Source organism: Eumetopias jubatus, unplaced genomic scaffold (assembly GCF_037043125.1).
Source record: "Eumetopias jubatus isolate StellerSeaLion01/CBP00866 unplaced genomic scaffold, mEumJub1_p1.0 scaffold_9, whole genome shotgun sequence".
In the NCBI taxonomy this organism is placed as follows: Eukaryota; Metazoa; Chordata; class Mammalia; order Carnivora; family Otariidae; genus Eumetopias; species Eumetopias jubatus.
The window spans coordinates 7,502,585-7,520,696 of record NW_028274815.1 but is presented as its reverse complement, the minus strand read 5'-3'; the positions used below and the strand labels follow the sequence as shown (position 1 = coordinate 7,520,696).

At 37.3% G+C, this 18,112-nt stretch overlaps 1 protein-coding gene across 1 annotated transcript in view; it reads left to right on the top strand.

Moving 5' to 3' along the window:
- The window catches only part of YWHAQ (tyrosine 3-monooxygenase/tryptophan 5-monooxygenase activation protein theta), a 36,316-nt gene extending 22,316 nt beyond the window's left edge, over positions 1-14,000 (top strand). The window contains exons 3-6 of the mRNA XM_028099542.2: positions 8,447-8,570; positions 10,733-10,896; positions 11,107-11,202; positions 12,913-14,000. Coding sequence (XP_027955343.1) covers positions 8,447-8,570; positions 10,733-10,896; positions 11,107-11,202; positions 12,913-12,972 — 444 coding nt within the window. The 3' untranslated portion in view covers positions 12,973-14,000. The remainder of the gene's footprint in view (positions 1-8,446; positions 8,571-10,732; positions 10,897-11,106; positions 11,203-12,912) is intronic.
- The last annotated feature ends 4,112 nt before the right edge of the window (positions 14,001-18,112 follow it).

Here is an 18,112-nt window from a genome sequence, read left to right as displayed (position 1 = left end):
AAGAGAAAAGGGAATATTTGATAATTCTCTGAGTTCAGAGAATGTTGAGAAATAGGAACATTCATAACATTGCTAGTGGGATTGTAAATTGAAAATGGCCTCCAGGGAGGAGGACAGTTTAACATTTTATCCTAAGGGTAAAATGTACATTTGTTTGGTACATTGTTGGAAATACCAAAAGATTTGAAGCAATTTAAATGTTCATCAGTGGAGACTATTTAAACAATTATAGTATGCCTGTTTGGTGGACTACTGTGCACTCTTCTGTATACAAAGAGGCAGTTATAAATATATGGATATGGCATGATCTCAGAGGGGTTATTATGGAAAAAGCAAGGTATAGAACGATGTATGGTATGGTGACAAGAAGGAGGGGGAACATGGATTTTAGATGTATAAAATATATGGAAAAATGTACAAGAAACTAGTAATGATGGTTGTCTTGAGGGAGAGGAAGAACTGGATGACTTAAGAACCCAGGGAAAGGAGAGAAACTTTATCACTTCCGAATTTTCTGTGATGTCCATGTGTTATACATTATTTTAATGGAAACCAGAGTCTTATTGTGTGTCAAGAGAAGGTACAGATAAGAGAGGAAGAATCCTTCCCGTAAATCTAAAGGTTTTATTTATTTGAGAGAGTGTGCGCGCATGGCGGGGCGTGGGGGGCATGGAGCAGAGGGAGAGGGATGAGCAGACTCTTAGCTGAGCGCAGAGCCCAGTGCAGGGCTCACCTATTCAATTATTCTTTCAGATAACCCCATCTATAACTAGTATTTTCTGTCTCCTTAACTAAATAAAAATGAAATTAGTAGGTGATATATCTACACATAATTTTTAAAGATACGTTAATATAATATACATTAAAACTAATGGGAGAAATGAAAGTAATTTGTAGTAAAACAGTATGTATTTCCATATGTAAGTGTTCACGTGTCTAAAGTATAAAGCATAACAGCCAGATGTTTGTCCCTAAGAATCACCATGAATGCAAGAACCTTCAAACACAGACCTCCACAGTCTGTACAAGATTCTCTCCCTCTGCTCCTCCCTCCCTCCTTCCCCCCTTGCACGCACGCGCTCTCACACTCTCTCGCAAAATAAGTAAATCTTTAAAAAATAAAAATAAAAGCCGTTCAGGGGTGCCGAGGTGGCTCAGTCAGTTTCTTGATTTCAGCTCAGGTCATGATCTCAGTGTTGTGAGATTGAGGCCCAAGTCAAACTCCGCACTCAGCCGGGAGTCTGCTTGAGATTCTCTTTCTCCCTCTCCCTCCCAAATAAATAAATCTTTTTAAAAAATAATGTAAAATAAAAATTAAAAAATGTTCAGAGAAAGAACTGCTATTAGTAACATGACTTGGCCTTCCGTTCTCAGCACATGCCTAAAAATTTTAGCACCTTCTATGCGAATGTTAAATAAGTGGCAAGAAATTTAATTCCTTACCTTTTTGTATTGAAATAATGCTCTGAATTATGACTGATGCCTTATCTTGAGGATGATTATATATCTTCCGAAGTGGGATACTTATTAAGAATGAAAGAGGTAGCATTAATGATTACACTGGAACAGCAGGCTTAAGCTGGGACTGTCCTGGACAAACCAGGAGATAGGGTCACTCTATTCCTCTGGTACAATTATTATTAAAATTTTTGTTTGTTTGTTTGTAGAGGTTTGGGGTTTGATCCAGACTTAAGAAAGTAAGTTGAATAGGCTTTGCAACTTGAGCTTGAGCTCTAACTGATCTCATCTGCCATGTGATGTCCACTAAATCACACAGCCTTTGGGATCTCTCACATTGGTCAATGGTCTCTATTTCTGAAAAACTTTACTTCATTCTTTGGTTTTTTTAGTTGGGTACCAGAGTTGGAGTTCAAGACTTGGATTCCAAGACGTGACAGTTGTAAACTAGTAAAATTTTTAAATAGTGCAAGGGCGGTTAATAGTTCAAGGCATTCATTTTATTAAGGGTAGAAAACATTTCCATAGATTAATTGATGCTGTGACATCTGATCAACTAGGATGGTGTTTTGGGTGATTCATTGCCTCCTTGATTAAGGCAACAAATCCTTTATGAAATTCAACTATAGCTGCTGTACTTAGAATGGTAATTTCTGAGGATGGAAGGCCTTTGGATCTTAAAACTCATTATATATAGTTAAAGAAACAGAGTTTTGAGGAGCTGTGATTTGCCACAAGAGCACAGAGCTAATGACAGAAGTCACTTTCACAAATGATAATCTGATTTCTAAAACCATACATTCTAAAATAACCCAAAGTTACTCTTGTCTTTATCTTCCTCTTCCTTGGACCCTCCCTGTAATTCCAGCCTATCATATGCAGCTTCTGAAGAGTCTCCTCAGCGCCCCCCCACCCTCAAAATCAGGGTGGTTATGTTTGTATAATTTTCTAGTTGAAATATGACTTCCTTATTGAGTCTTGAGTTTTACTTTGGTTTCAATGTCTTGGATTAATAAACCCAAGTAAGAGACCGTTACTATCTAGAGACTATTCTTCATACATACCATGTCAGTGGTTCTTTGTACTATATATAATACTTGAAGTTAGAATGTTAGAAGAATTTAGCTCTTACCATTCAATAAATATTCCAGTTGTTTAAATAACTATATTGCCCTGTGCACCATATTAATTCTTCGTTTGTTTTACTAATTATATATCTAACATAAGGGCAAATGCTCTTAGATATTTTTGGCTATATTAACCCATATTTTATAGGGTAGTGATTAGAAATACTGGCTCTAGTTTCAAATTCTGGCTCCATTTAATTAATGGACACGTTTCCGGACTCCAGTGTGATTTTATTATGGTTTCTTTATATATGTAAATGATACATAAAGTGCTTAGAATGGGACTTGGCACATGTAGGACACTTGAATATTTGCTGAGTGAATGAATATAGTGAGTTTTTACGGTAATGTGTGCTGATTAAACTGATAAAAATACGTGGATAAAAATACATGGATAATGATTAGTATATATGCCCTAAAGTCAGAGATTGAATGTGTTTAATATATTCATGAATTTCAGTAAGTTACTAATAGGAAAGAGAAAACCCTTAGAACATTTTTTGTTTCCTTTTGTTAATTTTGTTTGTATTTTAAGGCTCTTCACCAGTTACCTACTCTTTGCAGTAAATCAGTTCCTTATGTAAAGAGTAAGCTATGTAATGAGGGACAGAAGCAGTTTATTTTGTCTGTAAAACAGAAACCACCTAAATGAATTTAAGGTAAAGATACTGTTTAGTTTGTTGAATGCCATGGAATATTACCATTGAAGCCAGTTGAATTGTTTAGAAAAACTTGATGTGATGGTAGGATTATTATATGCCAAAATAATTCACTCCTAGAGAGAGTATTGGTATTGAAGTTTTGTTTTCTTCCTAGCCTTTTCTCGAAGACATGGGATTGAAGAGGAATGGTTACTATACTAAGTTTACATCAATATTATTGCTTGACAATTTCATTTTCTTACATAGTTCTTCACAGTTTTTCTGATACAAGTCTTTATTTTTATTGCCATCCTATTTGTATGAGATTAAGCTTATTCTAAGGTCCTTGAGCATCTCTTAAAGTGACCTGTATAGTAACCTCTATTTTTTCCTCTGACTTTGCTCAGGTTTGAGTTTCTTGGTCTAGAACTCAATTACTAGTCCATCTTGTAATTTTTGGTAATGAGTACACTGACTTCTTTACAAATCTCTCAGATTTCGGGGCACCTGGGTGGCTCAGTCAGTTTTGTCTGACTCTTGATTTCATCTCAGGTCTTGATCTCAGGGGTCATGGGATTGAGCCCTGTGTCGGGCTCCATGCTCAGTGGAGAGTCACTTTGAGATTCTTGCTCTCAAATAAATAAATAAAATCTTCAAAAAATCTCTTAAATTTTCTAAAAGGAATGTATCACTTGCCTTCTACCTAAGTCAGTGCTGGAGGGAACCCCAGTCTTAGCTCTCCAAGGCTTTCAGGATCATAAAATCTGTGGGTTGAAGATTTACAAAGGGGATGTCATGCTTAATCGAAAAGAATAAGGCACAGGAGAAATTAGCGGGGGAGCTTTTAACTACATAGATGTAGTTAACTGATTCCCTTTTTCTCTCCTGACTTCTTACCCATGACCTTAGGTGGAAAGATTTCTTATTCAGGGAGCCACTTGTCATTCTGATCCATATTGAGGTTTTTAATGATGTTTTTTTTAAGATTTACTTATTTGACAGAGAGAGAGAGAGACAGCGAGAGGGAACACAAGCAGGGGGAGTGGGAGAGGGAGAAGCAGGCTTCCTGCGGAGCAGGGAGCCTGATGGGGGGCTCGATCCCAGGACCCTGGGATCATGACCTGAGCCGAAGGCAGACGCTTCACCAACTGACTGAGCCACGCAGGCGCCCCTTTAGTGATTTTTTTTTTAAATAAAAATTGTACACTTAGGCTATATACCTTAAGTATTTATAGCCTTTATTCTTTCTGGCATTCATAATTAATACTGGTATTGATACTACCTGATAATAGCCATGGTCATTTTGGTAAGACATGAAGTAGAGTCCACTGTCTTTTGGGGCTAAAATACACATCTGTACTGCTGATAGCATGTGGAAAGACAGAACTATTCTGTAACTGTTTTTTCCTTCGCAACGAGCTAGTGGCATCTGATGAAGTACCATATTACCTGGCTGAAACTCCAGGGTAGAAGTAATGTACAAGTCACTTTATAAAAGCCCGTGTTGTCATTCGTATATAATGGCTGTATGCAAGCTCTAGTAATCGAAGTTAGTAATTTGAGAAAGGAAGAGTTTAGCTCATAAGTGGCTGTGTAGTTACTAGTGCAGTAGCTGTTGAGCAGCTTTCCAAAAATCTTTGGAAAGCCAGTAAGCCATCTTCAGGAGCACGCCCACATCTGGCTGTGGGACTGAGGGCAGATTAGTGCTAGAGTCATATTTCTCTTCTCACCCCAAGTCCTCACTCTACTCAGGCTTTTCTCAGCCTCTGTTACCACACTTATACCACATTTCATCACAAAGTGCTATGTCTTAAAGGTACCGAGTAACTTTTTTTTTATGACTACATGTCTTCACCAGAGTTGGCACCTTTTTGGAGATCCTCTGAGATCTTTTCTTAACAGACTGACTCAGTTGGAAGAAAAAGAAAAGTGAGGGGCACTTTGTTTTACATTATAGTTCCTCAGTTTGGGTACAGGCAGAGGTGGTGATTCCCACAGAATAAATACTGTGTTTGCATTATTTAATACAACTTCTCAGAATCCACTCTTGTTTAATTTTTCTTTTAAGATAGGGATGACTGGGGTGCCTGGGTGGCTCAGTTGGGTAAGTGTCTGCCTTGGGCTCAGGTCATGGTCCCAGGGTTCTGGGATCGAGCCCTGAGTTGGGCTCCCTGCTTAGTGGGGAGCCTTCCTCTTCCTCTGCCCCTGCTCTTTGCTCTCTCACTCACTCTCTCAAATAAATAAATAAAATCTTAAAAAAGAAAAAGGATGACTATGAGTCAGTTTGAGATTTCAAAACAAGGAAACTTTTTGTGGCAGTCTCACTGTTGCCCTCCCTCCCTGCAAAAATCCTAAATTCAGATGTTCCCCAAAATAGTTTGTAAATTGAAAGTCATCCATGATAGATAAAAATGGTATTAGAGTAAAAAGTTAAAGTGGTACGAATTTCTAAGACTCTGGGAAAGAGTTTCTCAGGTTCATTTTAATAACTATTAAAATTGGTAACGTTGAGCAGAAGAAATTCTTACAAACCTGATCTTTTGAATCTTCTCAGATAAGAGGATGGTGGTGTGGAAGCATTAGTTTTCATGCTTGCCTCTCGTGTTTGCGTGTGCCCCTTACTGACCTCTATCGCTGTGTTCCTGGTCCGGCAGCTTTCCAGATTGAAGCCACAGTTTTGATAGAGTTTGCCAATTTTGTAACATATAGACTTCTGGGGCTTTGTTAGGTATAATTTTAAAATTAAAAATTTTGCCTGAGCTTTGGGCCCTTTTAAAATATCTTTATGTAAACTTTTAAAAATTAAGGATTTAAAATACAACGTTTTTCTTTTTTTAATATATTTTTGTTTATTTCCTTTAAAATAACTTATGGATGTAACCACCACATTTTGTTTAGGCCATATTTAGATAAACAACAGGAAAGTTCCTGAGTTAGAACTACATTTTCTAAACCTTTTCTTAGCCTTTTTTTTAAAAATCTGTAAACAGTCCTCTTTTACTTCTTCAGTAATATACTTAAGTGAATTTGAAAGTCTCAAATGCGTTCTTCCAAACTTCTAATTTTGTATTGTAGTTGGTATTTTTATATAATGTTTATTGATAATATCAGTGGCTATTTTTCCAGAATGCAAACATGGTTGTGTCTGTTCCTTGCTTAAACTTTTTCACTAGTTTCACATTGCCTAGATCACTGCTTCTCAAACTTTGCACCGAGACAGAAGAATGAGAACATCTGACTGGCTAATCACTAGCACTGAGCACTTAACATGTTGAAACTGTACCATGGGGGCACCTGGGTGGCTCAGTCCTTAAGTGTCTGCCTTCGGTTCAGGTCACCCGGGGTCAAGTCCCACATCAGGCTCCCTGCTCAGCGGGAAGCCTGCTTCTCCCTCTCCCACTCCCCCTGCATGTGTTCCCTCTCTCGCTGTGTCTCTCTGTGTTAAAGAAATAAATAAAATCTTTAAAAAAAAAAAAAGAAACTGTACCATGCTTTCACATCCATATATTGGTTTTATTTCCCAAACAAACCTATGAGGTAGGTATTAGTATCTTAAAATTTCTATGAGAGGGTGCCTGGGTGGCTCAGTTGGTTAAGCGACTGCCTTCGGCTCAGGTCATGATCCTGGAGTCCCGGGATCGAGTCCCGCATCGGGCTCCCTGCTCAGCAGGGAGTCTGCTTCTCCCTCTGACCCTCTTCCCTCTCGTGCTCTCTATCTCTCATTCTCTCTCTCTCAAATAAATAAATAAAATCTTTAAAAAAAAAATTTCTATGAGAATTTTATTCTACTCCATAATATTTTTTTAAATTTATTTTTATTGTTATGTTAGTCACCATACATTACATCATTAGTTTTTGATGTAGTGTTCCATGATTCATTGTTTGCATATAACACCCAGTGCTCCATGCAGTATGTGCCCTCCTGAATACCTATTACCGGGCTAACCCACCCCTCCACTCCCCCATAATATTTTTTATGACAAAAAGATTCAAGTAAACTATCAAGTAAAAAAAAAAAAGACTATCAAGTAAAACTGATAGTCCAAAAAGATCTATCGTATTTGTCTTCTGTGACTTTTTGTTTTTTAGGATTTTATTTTTAAGTAATCTTTGCACCCAGTGCAGGGCTCGAACTCAAAACTCGGAGATCAAGATTGCATGCCCCACTGACTGAGCCAGCCAGGCACCCCTCTTTTGCAACTTTTTATTCTTCTGGGACACCTTGTACAAATCCCTCAGTTTGAGGGGCACCAGCTCATTGGATCGAGTGTACATTTCTTTGAATAAAATAGGGAATGAAGACATACTTAATTGCTACCCAGTTTTTTCAAATAATTCTTTTCAGTAGACATGACTGTCAGATTGCTATATGTATTTCTAGACTGCTTTCTCTTGATCCCTGTACTTACCCTTATTTTGAATGAGCACTGCTCTGCTCTGGGCCATGCTGGCTGACTTGTTCTGTGATTGTACTGTTCTTCATACTTGAAGTCTTAAATGTTCTTTCCCCTCTCTAAAATAATTGTACAGGGGCGCCTGGCTGGCTCAGTCAGTAGAGCATGTGACTCTTGATTTTGGGGTTATGAGTTCAAGCCCCACATTAGGCCTAGAGTTTTTAAAAACACACACACACACACACACACACAACTAAAAAGATGGTTGCACATCCGCACTTTCAAACTGCTACATTCCTACTGTTCCTTCTTAACAAGTCAAATATCCCTTCAGGGAAGGCCTGTCTAACCAACGGCCACCTCCAGCACAGCAAGATGCTCTCTCTGTGTTGCCATTGTCCCTTATTCACGTATCTCTTAATGCCTGGCATATGGTATTGGTGTACTTACTGCTTTTCTTACTAAGCTGTGAGCTCCTTGAGGGCAAGAACTTCATTCTTTGTATCCCCTCTGGCCAAGTACAGCAGCCGGCACCCAGCCGGTGCCAAGAAATGCTTGCTTGAATGAATCGATGGGTGAAAAGACAGCCTCTTTCTATTTAGTGTTTGATGTAACCTAGCTCTACCATTAGAAACTAGGACTCGCTGTGAGCCAAAGCATTCAACTAATGACAACCACGTGACCCCTGCTCTCAGCCCATGCTTCAAGCCCAAGGCAGTGTGGTTGTAGTTACTGTGGTAGTTAATGATTCAAATGCATATCACTGTTCTTGTCTGTAATAAAATAGCTTTTTATTGGTACTCATATTTTATCTTCTTTCTTTCAGGAATTGTTGGATAAGTATTTAATAGCCAATGCAACTAATCCAGAGAGTAAGGTCTTCTATCTGAAAATGAAGGGAGATTACTTCCGGTACCTTGCTGAAGTTGCATGTGGTGATGATCGAAAACGTAAGTTTGTTTGGTTTATGGGTAAAATCAAAAATAAAAAAGGAAGGCAGGATAAATGGGATCCTGCGACAGTAGTCTCTGTGTAATCTCCAGGCCCTCTGTAACTTTGTTAAAATCTTGGAATCTTAAAAAAAAATCTTGGAATCTACATAAAAGAAAATTAATGTTACCTTAATGTTCTCAAAAATGCAAACAATCATGAATTTACATTATGTACTGTTTTTGAAAAACTCATAAACTCTTTGATTATAATCTGCTAAGATATTATTTAAAAGAGGCTTAATCTTGGGCGCCTGGGTGGCTCCGTCGGTTAAGCATCCTACTCTTGGCACCTCAGGTCTGGATCACGGTCCTGAATTCAGGCTCTGCGATAGGCTCCACACTGGGGTGGAGCCTACTTAAAAAGTAATAATAATAAAAAAAAGAGGCTTAATCTTTTATACTTCAGAATTTGGTTAAGCATATTTTTAGCCTCCTAGTCATTTGCATATGCTTTGAGAGATTGTGTTGTCATACGGCCTTTTGTGTCATTGTACCTTGAAACTTCACTGGAAGTTACATACAGAATATAGAAAGAGGATGTTGTACTCTTTCTGTTTGACATACTAATTTATTAACTACTACCTGCCTATTTTGAAGGATCATTACATTGACTGCTAATTTCTGAGGAAGAGAGGTGAGATGAGAGGTTGCTGGTATATAATTTGTCACAGAAAATATAGATATGGGAAAGAGAATAACTGAATTGCTGGACTTGATTGTAAAAAGATCAGAGTGATTTATTAGCAGTGGACTCAGTCTCTGGGAGTATTAGTAGCTGAGGTCCTATTAAATTTTGTGTATGTGCCTGCTACCGTATTTATCAAGTTCTAGGTAGATGTTGCACCTAATTCCTTATTTCCAGTGGGCTCATTATTTTGTTTTTAATTTTGCCCCATCCAAAAAGAGTGTGCACCCTCAAGTAGTTACTGTGGCTTCCCTCACAGAGGTACTAACTGAAAGTGGAACAGTTCACCATCCCAAATATCAGTGTAATTGAAGATACAAAGAAAAAACTGTTGTATCCCGCTGTAGTAAAATTTGTGTACTAAACTTATTGATGTATAATTTCTGTTGTCATAAAGATAGCAAAGCTGAAAGTGACAGATATTTGCAAGTCACAAGGATGTCTCTGGAAGACTGGGACATAGCCCCAGCATTAATCTGATTTAGCCCTCTCTGGCTCATTGGCATTTCTCTTCCTCTCCATGGAATACTCCAATAGTCTGGGACTCGTAGATAGTCTGTATTTATAGCCTAGGAGCTGAGAGACCTTACTACTACTCAATGTAGTATTTCCTTATATGCCAAACAGCAAGAACTCCTTACTGTGTGAGGGCTGTACCAGCCGTATTTAGATCAATAAATATGCCATTTCAGAGGGAGGAAAATGCACATATTCAGGCCATAAAAGGCTAACTTTACATTTCTGTTCTGGTCGGTATTTCTAAAGCTGTAATGGGCCAGTGGTCTCATGGAGAAAACCGACTTACCCTTTTGAAAGCATGGGTACAGTCAGGGTAATATTGGTAATAATTATTGAACGGTATTTTCAGGAAGGTGACATTTTTATTAGGCCAGTAATCAACCTCTGGTCAGAGCAGATTTTGTTCTGTATATTGACACTTTCATATTGCCTTTCACACCAAGGATCAGTATTGTCTTTACAAAGATCACCACCACCAAAATCTCTATTTTTGTGATTTGTAAAGTGTTTTCATTATTTTGAGAAGAGGTATTACAGCCAAAATTTTTTCTAGCTTTATTGAGATATTATTGACATATATCAGTCAAATTATTTTTAAATTGCTGCATTTCCAATTAGTAAAATTAAAAGATATGGAAAAAGAAAATTGTTTTAGTCACAGATTTAGAAAAATCCGATTGCACTATCTCATGTTGTTGGGTTTTTTTTAAAGCTGAAGCAAGCAACATTATAAACTAGTTTCTCAGTAACCCAGTACGAGGTAATGTTTTTGGTTTGCTGCTATGGTTTTAAAGGAAGGCCACAGAGAAAAATCCAGCTCTACACGAGGTAGTAGCATATGTTAAAGATTAATGTGCTCTATACTTGATGGATATTTTCAGTATTGTGCTTTTTTTTTTTTTTTCCTCCTTCACAGAAACGATAGATAATTCCCAAGGAGCTTACCAAGAAGCTTTTGATATAAGCAAGAAAGAGATGCAGCCCACACACCCAATCCGACTGGGGCTGGCTCTTAACTTTTCTGTATTTTACTATGAGATCCTTAATAACCCAGAGCTTGCCTGCACACTGGCTAAAACAGTAAGTTTCAGGTCATTCTCATAAGTTCTTACTCATACTGATAAGGTCATTGTGATAAACTGGAACTCTGGAAATGATTCATTGAGTTTTGTTTTTAATTGATAGTAGAACATAAAGTGGATGTTCACCTATTTTATAAAAATGGTTTGTAATTGTAATCAGTTTGTGTTCATGCAAATATTGTTTACCGTGGCTATTAATATTTACCAGGCTTTTGATGAGGCCATTGCAGAACTTGATACACTGAATGAAGATTCATACAAAGACAGCACCCTCATCATGCAGTTGCTTAGAGACAACCTAACAGTGAGTTGTTCCTTCTTTTTAATTTTATTTTCTTTTTAAGAAGAAAGGTACTTCTATTTTCCTTCAGTCTCCCTATCTTTTGGGACAGTTATGTAAGAGCTACACTTTCTCTTAGAAAATGAATATAGAAATATGTAAGTAAAATTATTAAGTGCTTGTTAGTATTTTGTATTGGCCAACTGTTCTTTTGTGGGCAGATTTTCAAGTTGAATAGGCATTTTATCAGACCTAGACCTTCCTGAGAAGGTTCTAAGATTGTAGGAACTCTTAATATTAACATCACTATTTCATTGGAATGAAGATGTTGATAAAATATGTTAATATAGAAAGTTGTCATGGTTGCAGTATTTTCTTCCTTTTGGTAAATTAGCTACAGCAAGTTAGGGACTATAAGCTTTCCTAAAATCACGTTGAAGTGCCTTGTTTTAATAAAAATTTCCTTTGTGAAATCTACATGTCTTACAGGCATTTGATGGGGAATAAACCTTAACTTCCATTTATTCCACCTGTGCCTCTAGGCCAAAACCTGTTCCACTTAATAATCTTTGTTTGTCTTTTGTTTTTCTCCCTACTTCTTGGATAGGCAGATAATGAAGGGAAAAGTAACGGAGAAAAAAAATAAAATTTGAACTTTACTTAGCTTCTTTTATAGGTTCAAGTAAATTTGATATGTCAACAGTTTTAGACAAAACGTGGCAGAAGAGACTGTACCTTTTAGTATAAATGTAGTTCTCCAGGCCTTCAGTTTGGAGCTTTATCTTTTGCTAGAAAGGGTTATTTATGTATGTATTTATTTATTTATTTATTTATTTAATGTTATGTTAATACCGTATCTGTTCAACTTTGCTGAACACGGAAATGGTGACACTTCATTCCAAGCCATTAGAATTCCCTGTTCTTGTGGGGTAACAGTAGAATGATGGGCACAAAACACTTCCATAGAAGAAAAGCAAACTGAGCCAATACACCTCTTAGGAATACTATGGAGCTGCTGTATCTTTTAGCTGGTTTTATTTTTTCTCTTACAGAGACAACTTTTTTATTTATTTTAGTATTTTAACAATAACTTAAGGATTATTTAAGATTCTAGCTTTTCTAGAATGCTAGAAATGCCACTAGTCTCTTGGTGTTGATCTAATAGTAATTCATTTTTTTGAACTGTTGATTGTAGTCAATAACTATTGACGATTCCCTTCTTCACTTCATTGTTCCATCCTGAAATTGGAGAGTTCTTGGCGATCAATTCTGTTTTAACATCCTAGCTAATTCAGGAGTGCTTTCCGTGCACCTTCACACCCACTGCTACGTCCTTCTAACTTCCATCACCCGCTCCCATTTAACCCTTGGCCACACGCACAGTAGGTCCGCCCCTTTTTCCATATAATGGAAAAAGCCTCTCAAATATTTGGAAACTGTTATTAGGACTGTGGTTAAAATTTTTTTGCCTTATTCGGCTGCTGTGAATGGAGATACTGTTAAATTCTAAGGATATTGCCTTTTTTTTTAATTATACTATTAAAAAAGAAAACTTTAAAAATGTATTCAAATAGTGTATGTTTGTGTGTCATTTGTAAATGCATAGTGAAAGGTTTACAAAGATATACTTTGGAGGAGGAGTTGGTGGTGTTTGGGATTTTGAGAAATCTAACTTCCATTCTTAGTCACAGTCTCTATTGTCTGGATAACTTATTATGATTTTTTTTTTCCTAGTTATGGACATCAGACAGTGCAGGAGAAGAATGTGATGCGGCAGAAGGGGCAGAAAACTAAATGCATACAGGGTGGTCATCCTTCTTCCCCTCAAGAAACCTTTTTACTCATCTCCATTCCTTATTCTATTTGGATTTCCTATAGCAAAGAAACCCATTCTTGTGTATGGAATCAACTGTTTATAGTCTTTTCACACCGCAGCTTTGGGAAAACTCCATTCCTTGATTTGTGTTTGTCTTGGCCTTCCTGGTGTGCAGTTACTGCTGTAGAAAAGTATTAATAGCTTCATTTCATATAAACATAAGTAACTTCCAAACACTTATGTAGAGGACTAAAAATGTATCTGGTATTGAAGTAATCTGAACCAGTTCTGCAAGTAGACTGTGTTTTGTATTACTATGAAGATATGAAAATGTAGTCATTACAATTTACAAAGTGTTCTACATAACTTAATTTCTACATTCCCTCCCTTACTCTTCTTCAGGGGTTTCCTTTGAGTAAGCAACTTTTCCTTGCTCTTAATGTATTCGTTTTTGGTAGGAATCCAGAAGTATTCGATTGAATGGAAAAGCATTTGGCATTTCTGCGCTGGGGGTCACAAATTGAAATGCCTCCTGTATCATATATGATGGAGGTCTTGTATATCTGTGACAACAGGAAGTTTCCTTATTCTTTCTTCATTGCTGCTGTTTAAGTTGACAACTTCCCTTCCCAATAAAAATTCACTTACACCTCCTGCCTTTGTAGTTCTGGTATTCACTTTACTATGTAATAGAAGTAGCATGTTGCTGCCAGAACACAAGCATTGCTTTTGGCAAAGTAAGATGCATGTCATTTCTTACTACACTAGAAAGGGAAAAGAAAGTACACAAGTCCAGGTCTAAAACGTTAGTACTTTTCCATGCAGATTTGTGCACATATGAGAGGGTGTCCAGTTTGTCTAGTGATTGTCATGTAGAGAGTTGGACCACTATTGTGTGTTGCTAATCATTGACTGTAGTCCCAAAAAAGCCTTGTGGAAATGTTATGCCCTATGTAACAGCAGAGTAACGTAAAATAAAACTACATTTTATAAACCATTTACTATGGCTTTGTAAAGGTTGCACACTCATTTTAAGGGACAGATGAATTTACTACTTTCTGAAGTTTATTGATACTTCCCTTTTATCTTACGAAAAATGTAATAATTTGTGCCTGCATTGTGATTCACTTGTCTAGAGATGCCTGGAAACGTATAAAATTGGACTATATGTTTTAGAGTTAGTGTTTTACCATAGATCAGTTGTGTGGGCCATCTCTTCCTCAGATGTAAATGATCCCTAGTTAAGTGTTATATGGAATAAAGTGGACATTTTGAAATTAGAAAAGTTAATTATGTGAGTTTGAGTGCTTTGGCTGGTGTTAGAAGTATGTTTCAGTGGATATTCAAGCAGAATGTCAAAGTTTGAGAGTATATATTACTTCGTTTTCAAATAATTCAGTTTTTTAAACATTCAGTTGTACCATTAGTGAGTTTCAAATAGTTTTGGTTTTATAATATCACATGGGCTGTTACACTAACCTGTCTTAAGTATTGACCCGAGAATTTATTTTAAAGTCAGAAGATAATCTGAAAAATTCAGCTGTGTGGAATTAGCCTTTATTTCCTAAAATGTGATGATGAAAAGAGAATTGAATGGGACTTGGGAAAATATCCATTTAAATATGGACTTTGGTCCCCAAAAATCTAAATCAGTATGACACTACTTTTTAAATAAAAATTTCAGTGAACATAGGAAGAACATTGTGAATTAGGAGAAAGGATTATCACATCTTAACAAGTACTGGTAAGTACTGTGTAATCACTGAGTTACCAAAGTAGCCTGCCTTCTTTTTTTGTTTTGTTTTGTTTTATGATTTTATTTATTTGAGAGAGAGCAAGCATGAACAGAGGGAGTTGGGGGGCAGAGGAAGAGGGAGAAGCTGATGCCCCACTGAACAGGGAGCCCGATGCAGGACTCCATCCCAGGACCCTGGGACTGTGACCTGAGCCGAAGGCAGACCTTAACCAACTGAGCCACCCAGACGCCCCCAAAGTAGCCTTCCTTCTTAAAAAGGTTATTCTCAGCATTTAGTCTCATGTAAATCTCTCCTTGCTTTAGGAGAAAGTGGCATTTTTAAAAGGAGTCCAGCCTTGTGGTATCTCCTTTGACCCTCTGATTCTGGGGCTTCCCTGCAATAGATAGAGAGGATATTTGTAGAACACTGCTGAGAACTTAGTAGTAGGAGAGAAAACATCTTTTCTCAGGGGAAAGGAATACGTGAATAAAGTTTCTGGCGGAGGGAAGGTTCAAAGACGTGTTTGTATTTAACTTTTTAAATTACTTTCAGACATCAGAAGTGTTAAATGTTAACTACCTATTTTGCAGTTCGAGCTTAATTGGCAGGGTGGTTTTTTTTTTAATATCCTTTCGGTTTTAATAACAAAATAATTTGGGGGGATTGCATTCTAACATTGACTATCCACAATAGAAGCATTGGGGATTTCTGTTCCAACATACAGTACAGTGAGCTATGATTTGTCGATTTTAGATTGGAAAAGAAAAACTACTTTTTGGTTGGGGGGGCAGAATTGGTAAAATATACTCAGGTATATAACTTTAAATATTTATCAGTAGAGACTGTTACTTTGGTTTTTTTTAAATCATGAAGAACACTAGAAAGGTGTAAAAATTCTAGTATAAGAGTAAAATAATTTGAGAAAATCAGAATTGTAGTCACTTATTTTTAAATGCACTGATTTTTATGGAGTTGAGCCAAACATTGAAAAACATTTGAGGCCTATGTCAGGCATGGACATGTGATTGTTTCTGTCAGATTGTGAGCCTGATTTTACTTGGACTGATTATAGGTGATTGCCATCTGAATATATTAAAACTAACATTTAACCTCATCATTCTTTAAATGGTTTAGGAGGATTTTCGCTTTAAACTGGTGAAGGCAGTTATGCTGTATGTTTTCTTCTGACATACATCTGTTGTCTTCCCTTCTCTAATTTGTATTTAATGAGCTTTGCAAGAGGACAGTTACCCTGTATGTGTACCATGTGTAGTACTATTGAATTTTGAGGACATTGCAATTAAGTTCCAGTATAAACCACAATGAGCTTTTTTGGATCCATTCAGTGGGAGCTTAGGGAACCTATAGGACCTGAAGATACAAAGATCATTATCATCATGAAATCCAGTTTGAAGCAGTCTTGCCATTTACTGCTTATCCGCATTTTACTTGCCAATGACTATATGCCTTCAGAACTGATGTTTTTAAAGGGAATAAATAATAAATACCCAGAGAAAAAAGCTGGAGGATTCCTCATCTTCAGTTTAAAATTATAACACCTTAAGCACGTCCATAAATGTTCCAGCCCTTTTGCTTTACTTAAGGGAACCAGTATTGATGGAGTAGATTCTGGTGCCTGGTCAAGTGCTATGCACGTTCATATTTAATCCTCTCAACTGCCTTGCCAAGTACATTTCCCCTTGACTGATGGGACATCTGATCAGAAAAAAAAATGAAATTCTTTGTCCAAAGTTATGTGTCTTGTGGCAGACCTAGAGTGTGAACTTTGATCCCATACCAAGTTCATTTCTATGCCACTGTTCCTGCTGAAGGTGCTTCAGTTTGCTTACTGGAGTGAATAAATACAATTAGTAATTCATCTTCTGTTCTGTCCTATTTGGAAGCTTGGGGGTTTTTTGTTTTTGTTTTTGTTTTGCCTCTTCCTCAACTCCCCCCAATCCCCTTACTCTGTCAGTTTTGCCTGTTGAGTAAAACCTCAAAAGCAGCTCGAGAAATTGTTAGGATATGTTGGACCTAACTCATGGTATGTAAACAAGTCCAGAAAGACCAACTGACTTACCTGAGGGCCCAGCAACTAGCTAATGTTTGGCCTGAAACTAGACAGAAGAACTAGATGCAAATAGCCAATTTTCAGCAATTCTGTACTGGCTAAATTGAAAAGGATTTTCAATGAAAATTACTCTCTTCTGGTCACTCAGATTTAGAAAATGAAGGCTTTAATGTATGTTTCTCTGATTTTTTTTCTTTTTTTTTAAGGTGTGAGCCCTTTGACAATCTTCAGAAAGTAAGGAAATAACATTCATTGCCAAGCATTATTTGTCAAATTTATGATTCAGATATGTTTGTTGTGTATGCTTTCCGCTGAAGGCCATTGAATAATCCGTATTCATCATGCTCAGTGCTTTCTTACAGTAGGAGGGCCACAGTTCCAGCCCAGGCTTCCACTCACACTGCTACATGTGGTCTCAGACCAGCATGTTGAGGCCCGACTTTCCCATCTCAACCTCAACAGGTTCTTTTCTAAAGCATTTTCACAAATATAACTCCATTTCTTGAAATTTGGGGGTTAGATTTTTTTCTCCTGATTTATGGAGGAGAAAACAAGCAAAAAAGCTAGGACAGGTAGTGGGTTTCAGGATTTGAAGCTGAGTAGCCTACTTTCACGTTGGTACCCAGCTCCTGCGCGACATTGCCCCTTTTTTTGGAGATTAAAGCAATGGTAGTGGATTGCTACTTCTCAAGTTTTAGGTTATATCCAGGTAGTGGATCTTGGGAACTTGGTCACTGCCAAGCAGTGAGTCCCTTAATGCCCTCTAGAAAAAAGGGGAGACCCCCTGTTTTGAGAGTGATGCTTTTATTCCACATTGCTTGAAGGATTCTATAAAGATTAATTCTTTTATCATTCCTTTGTCCTCAGACACTGTTTCTGCAACATTATCATGGCCTTGGCCTAAGACTACCAAGGAAGTACTTAAATCCTGGAAGCAGGGCAGAGTTAGGATTTACTCAGCGAGCAAAGAGGCTTATTGAGGGCTTTCATGCAATACGAATTACTAAATACAAAGGTTGAGCCCTGAGTAAAAAAAAAAAAAAGTTATAATAGGCCTGACAACTCTAGACCCTTAAATTCTTTTGTGTGAGCTGGAAATACAGTTATTTCAGGAATATCTGGGGTTCTTACTCAAATGCTTATCAAAAGGGTTAAGTACTATAATTTGAACTAAAGATTTAGTAATTTTCTTGCTAATTCAGACATAAAATTACATGCTATAGGCTCATTTGTTTGAGATGCGGGGCTGTGGGAGGCTGGCCTGGTTCTCTGCTTTGCTAGGGCATTCGCTTTGCTCTTGCTTGTGATACT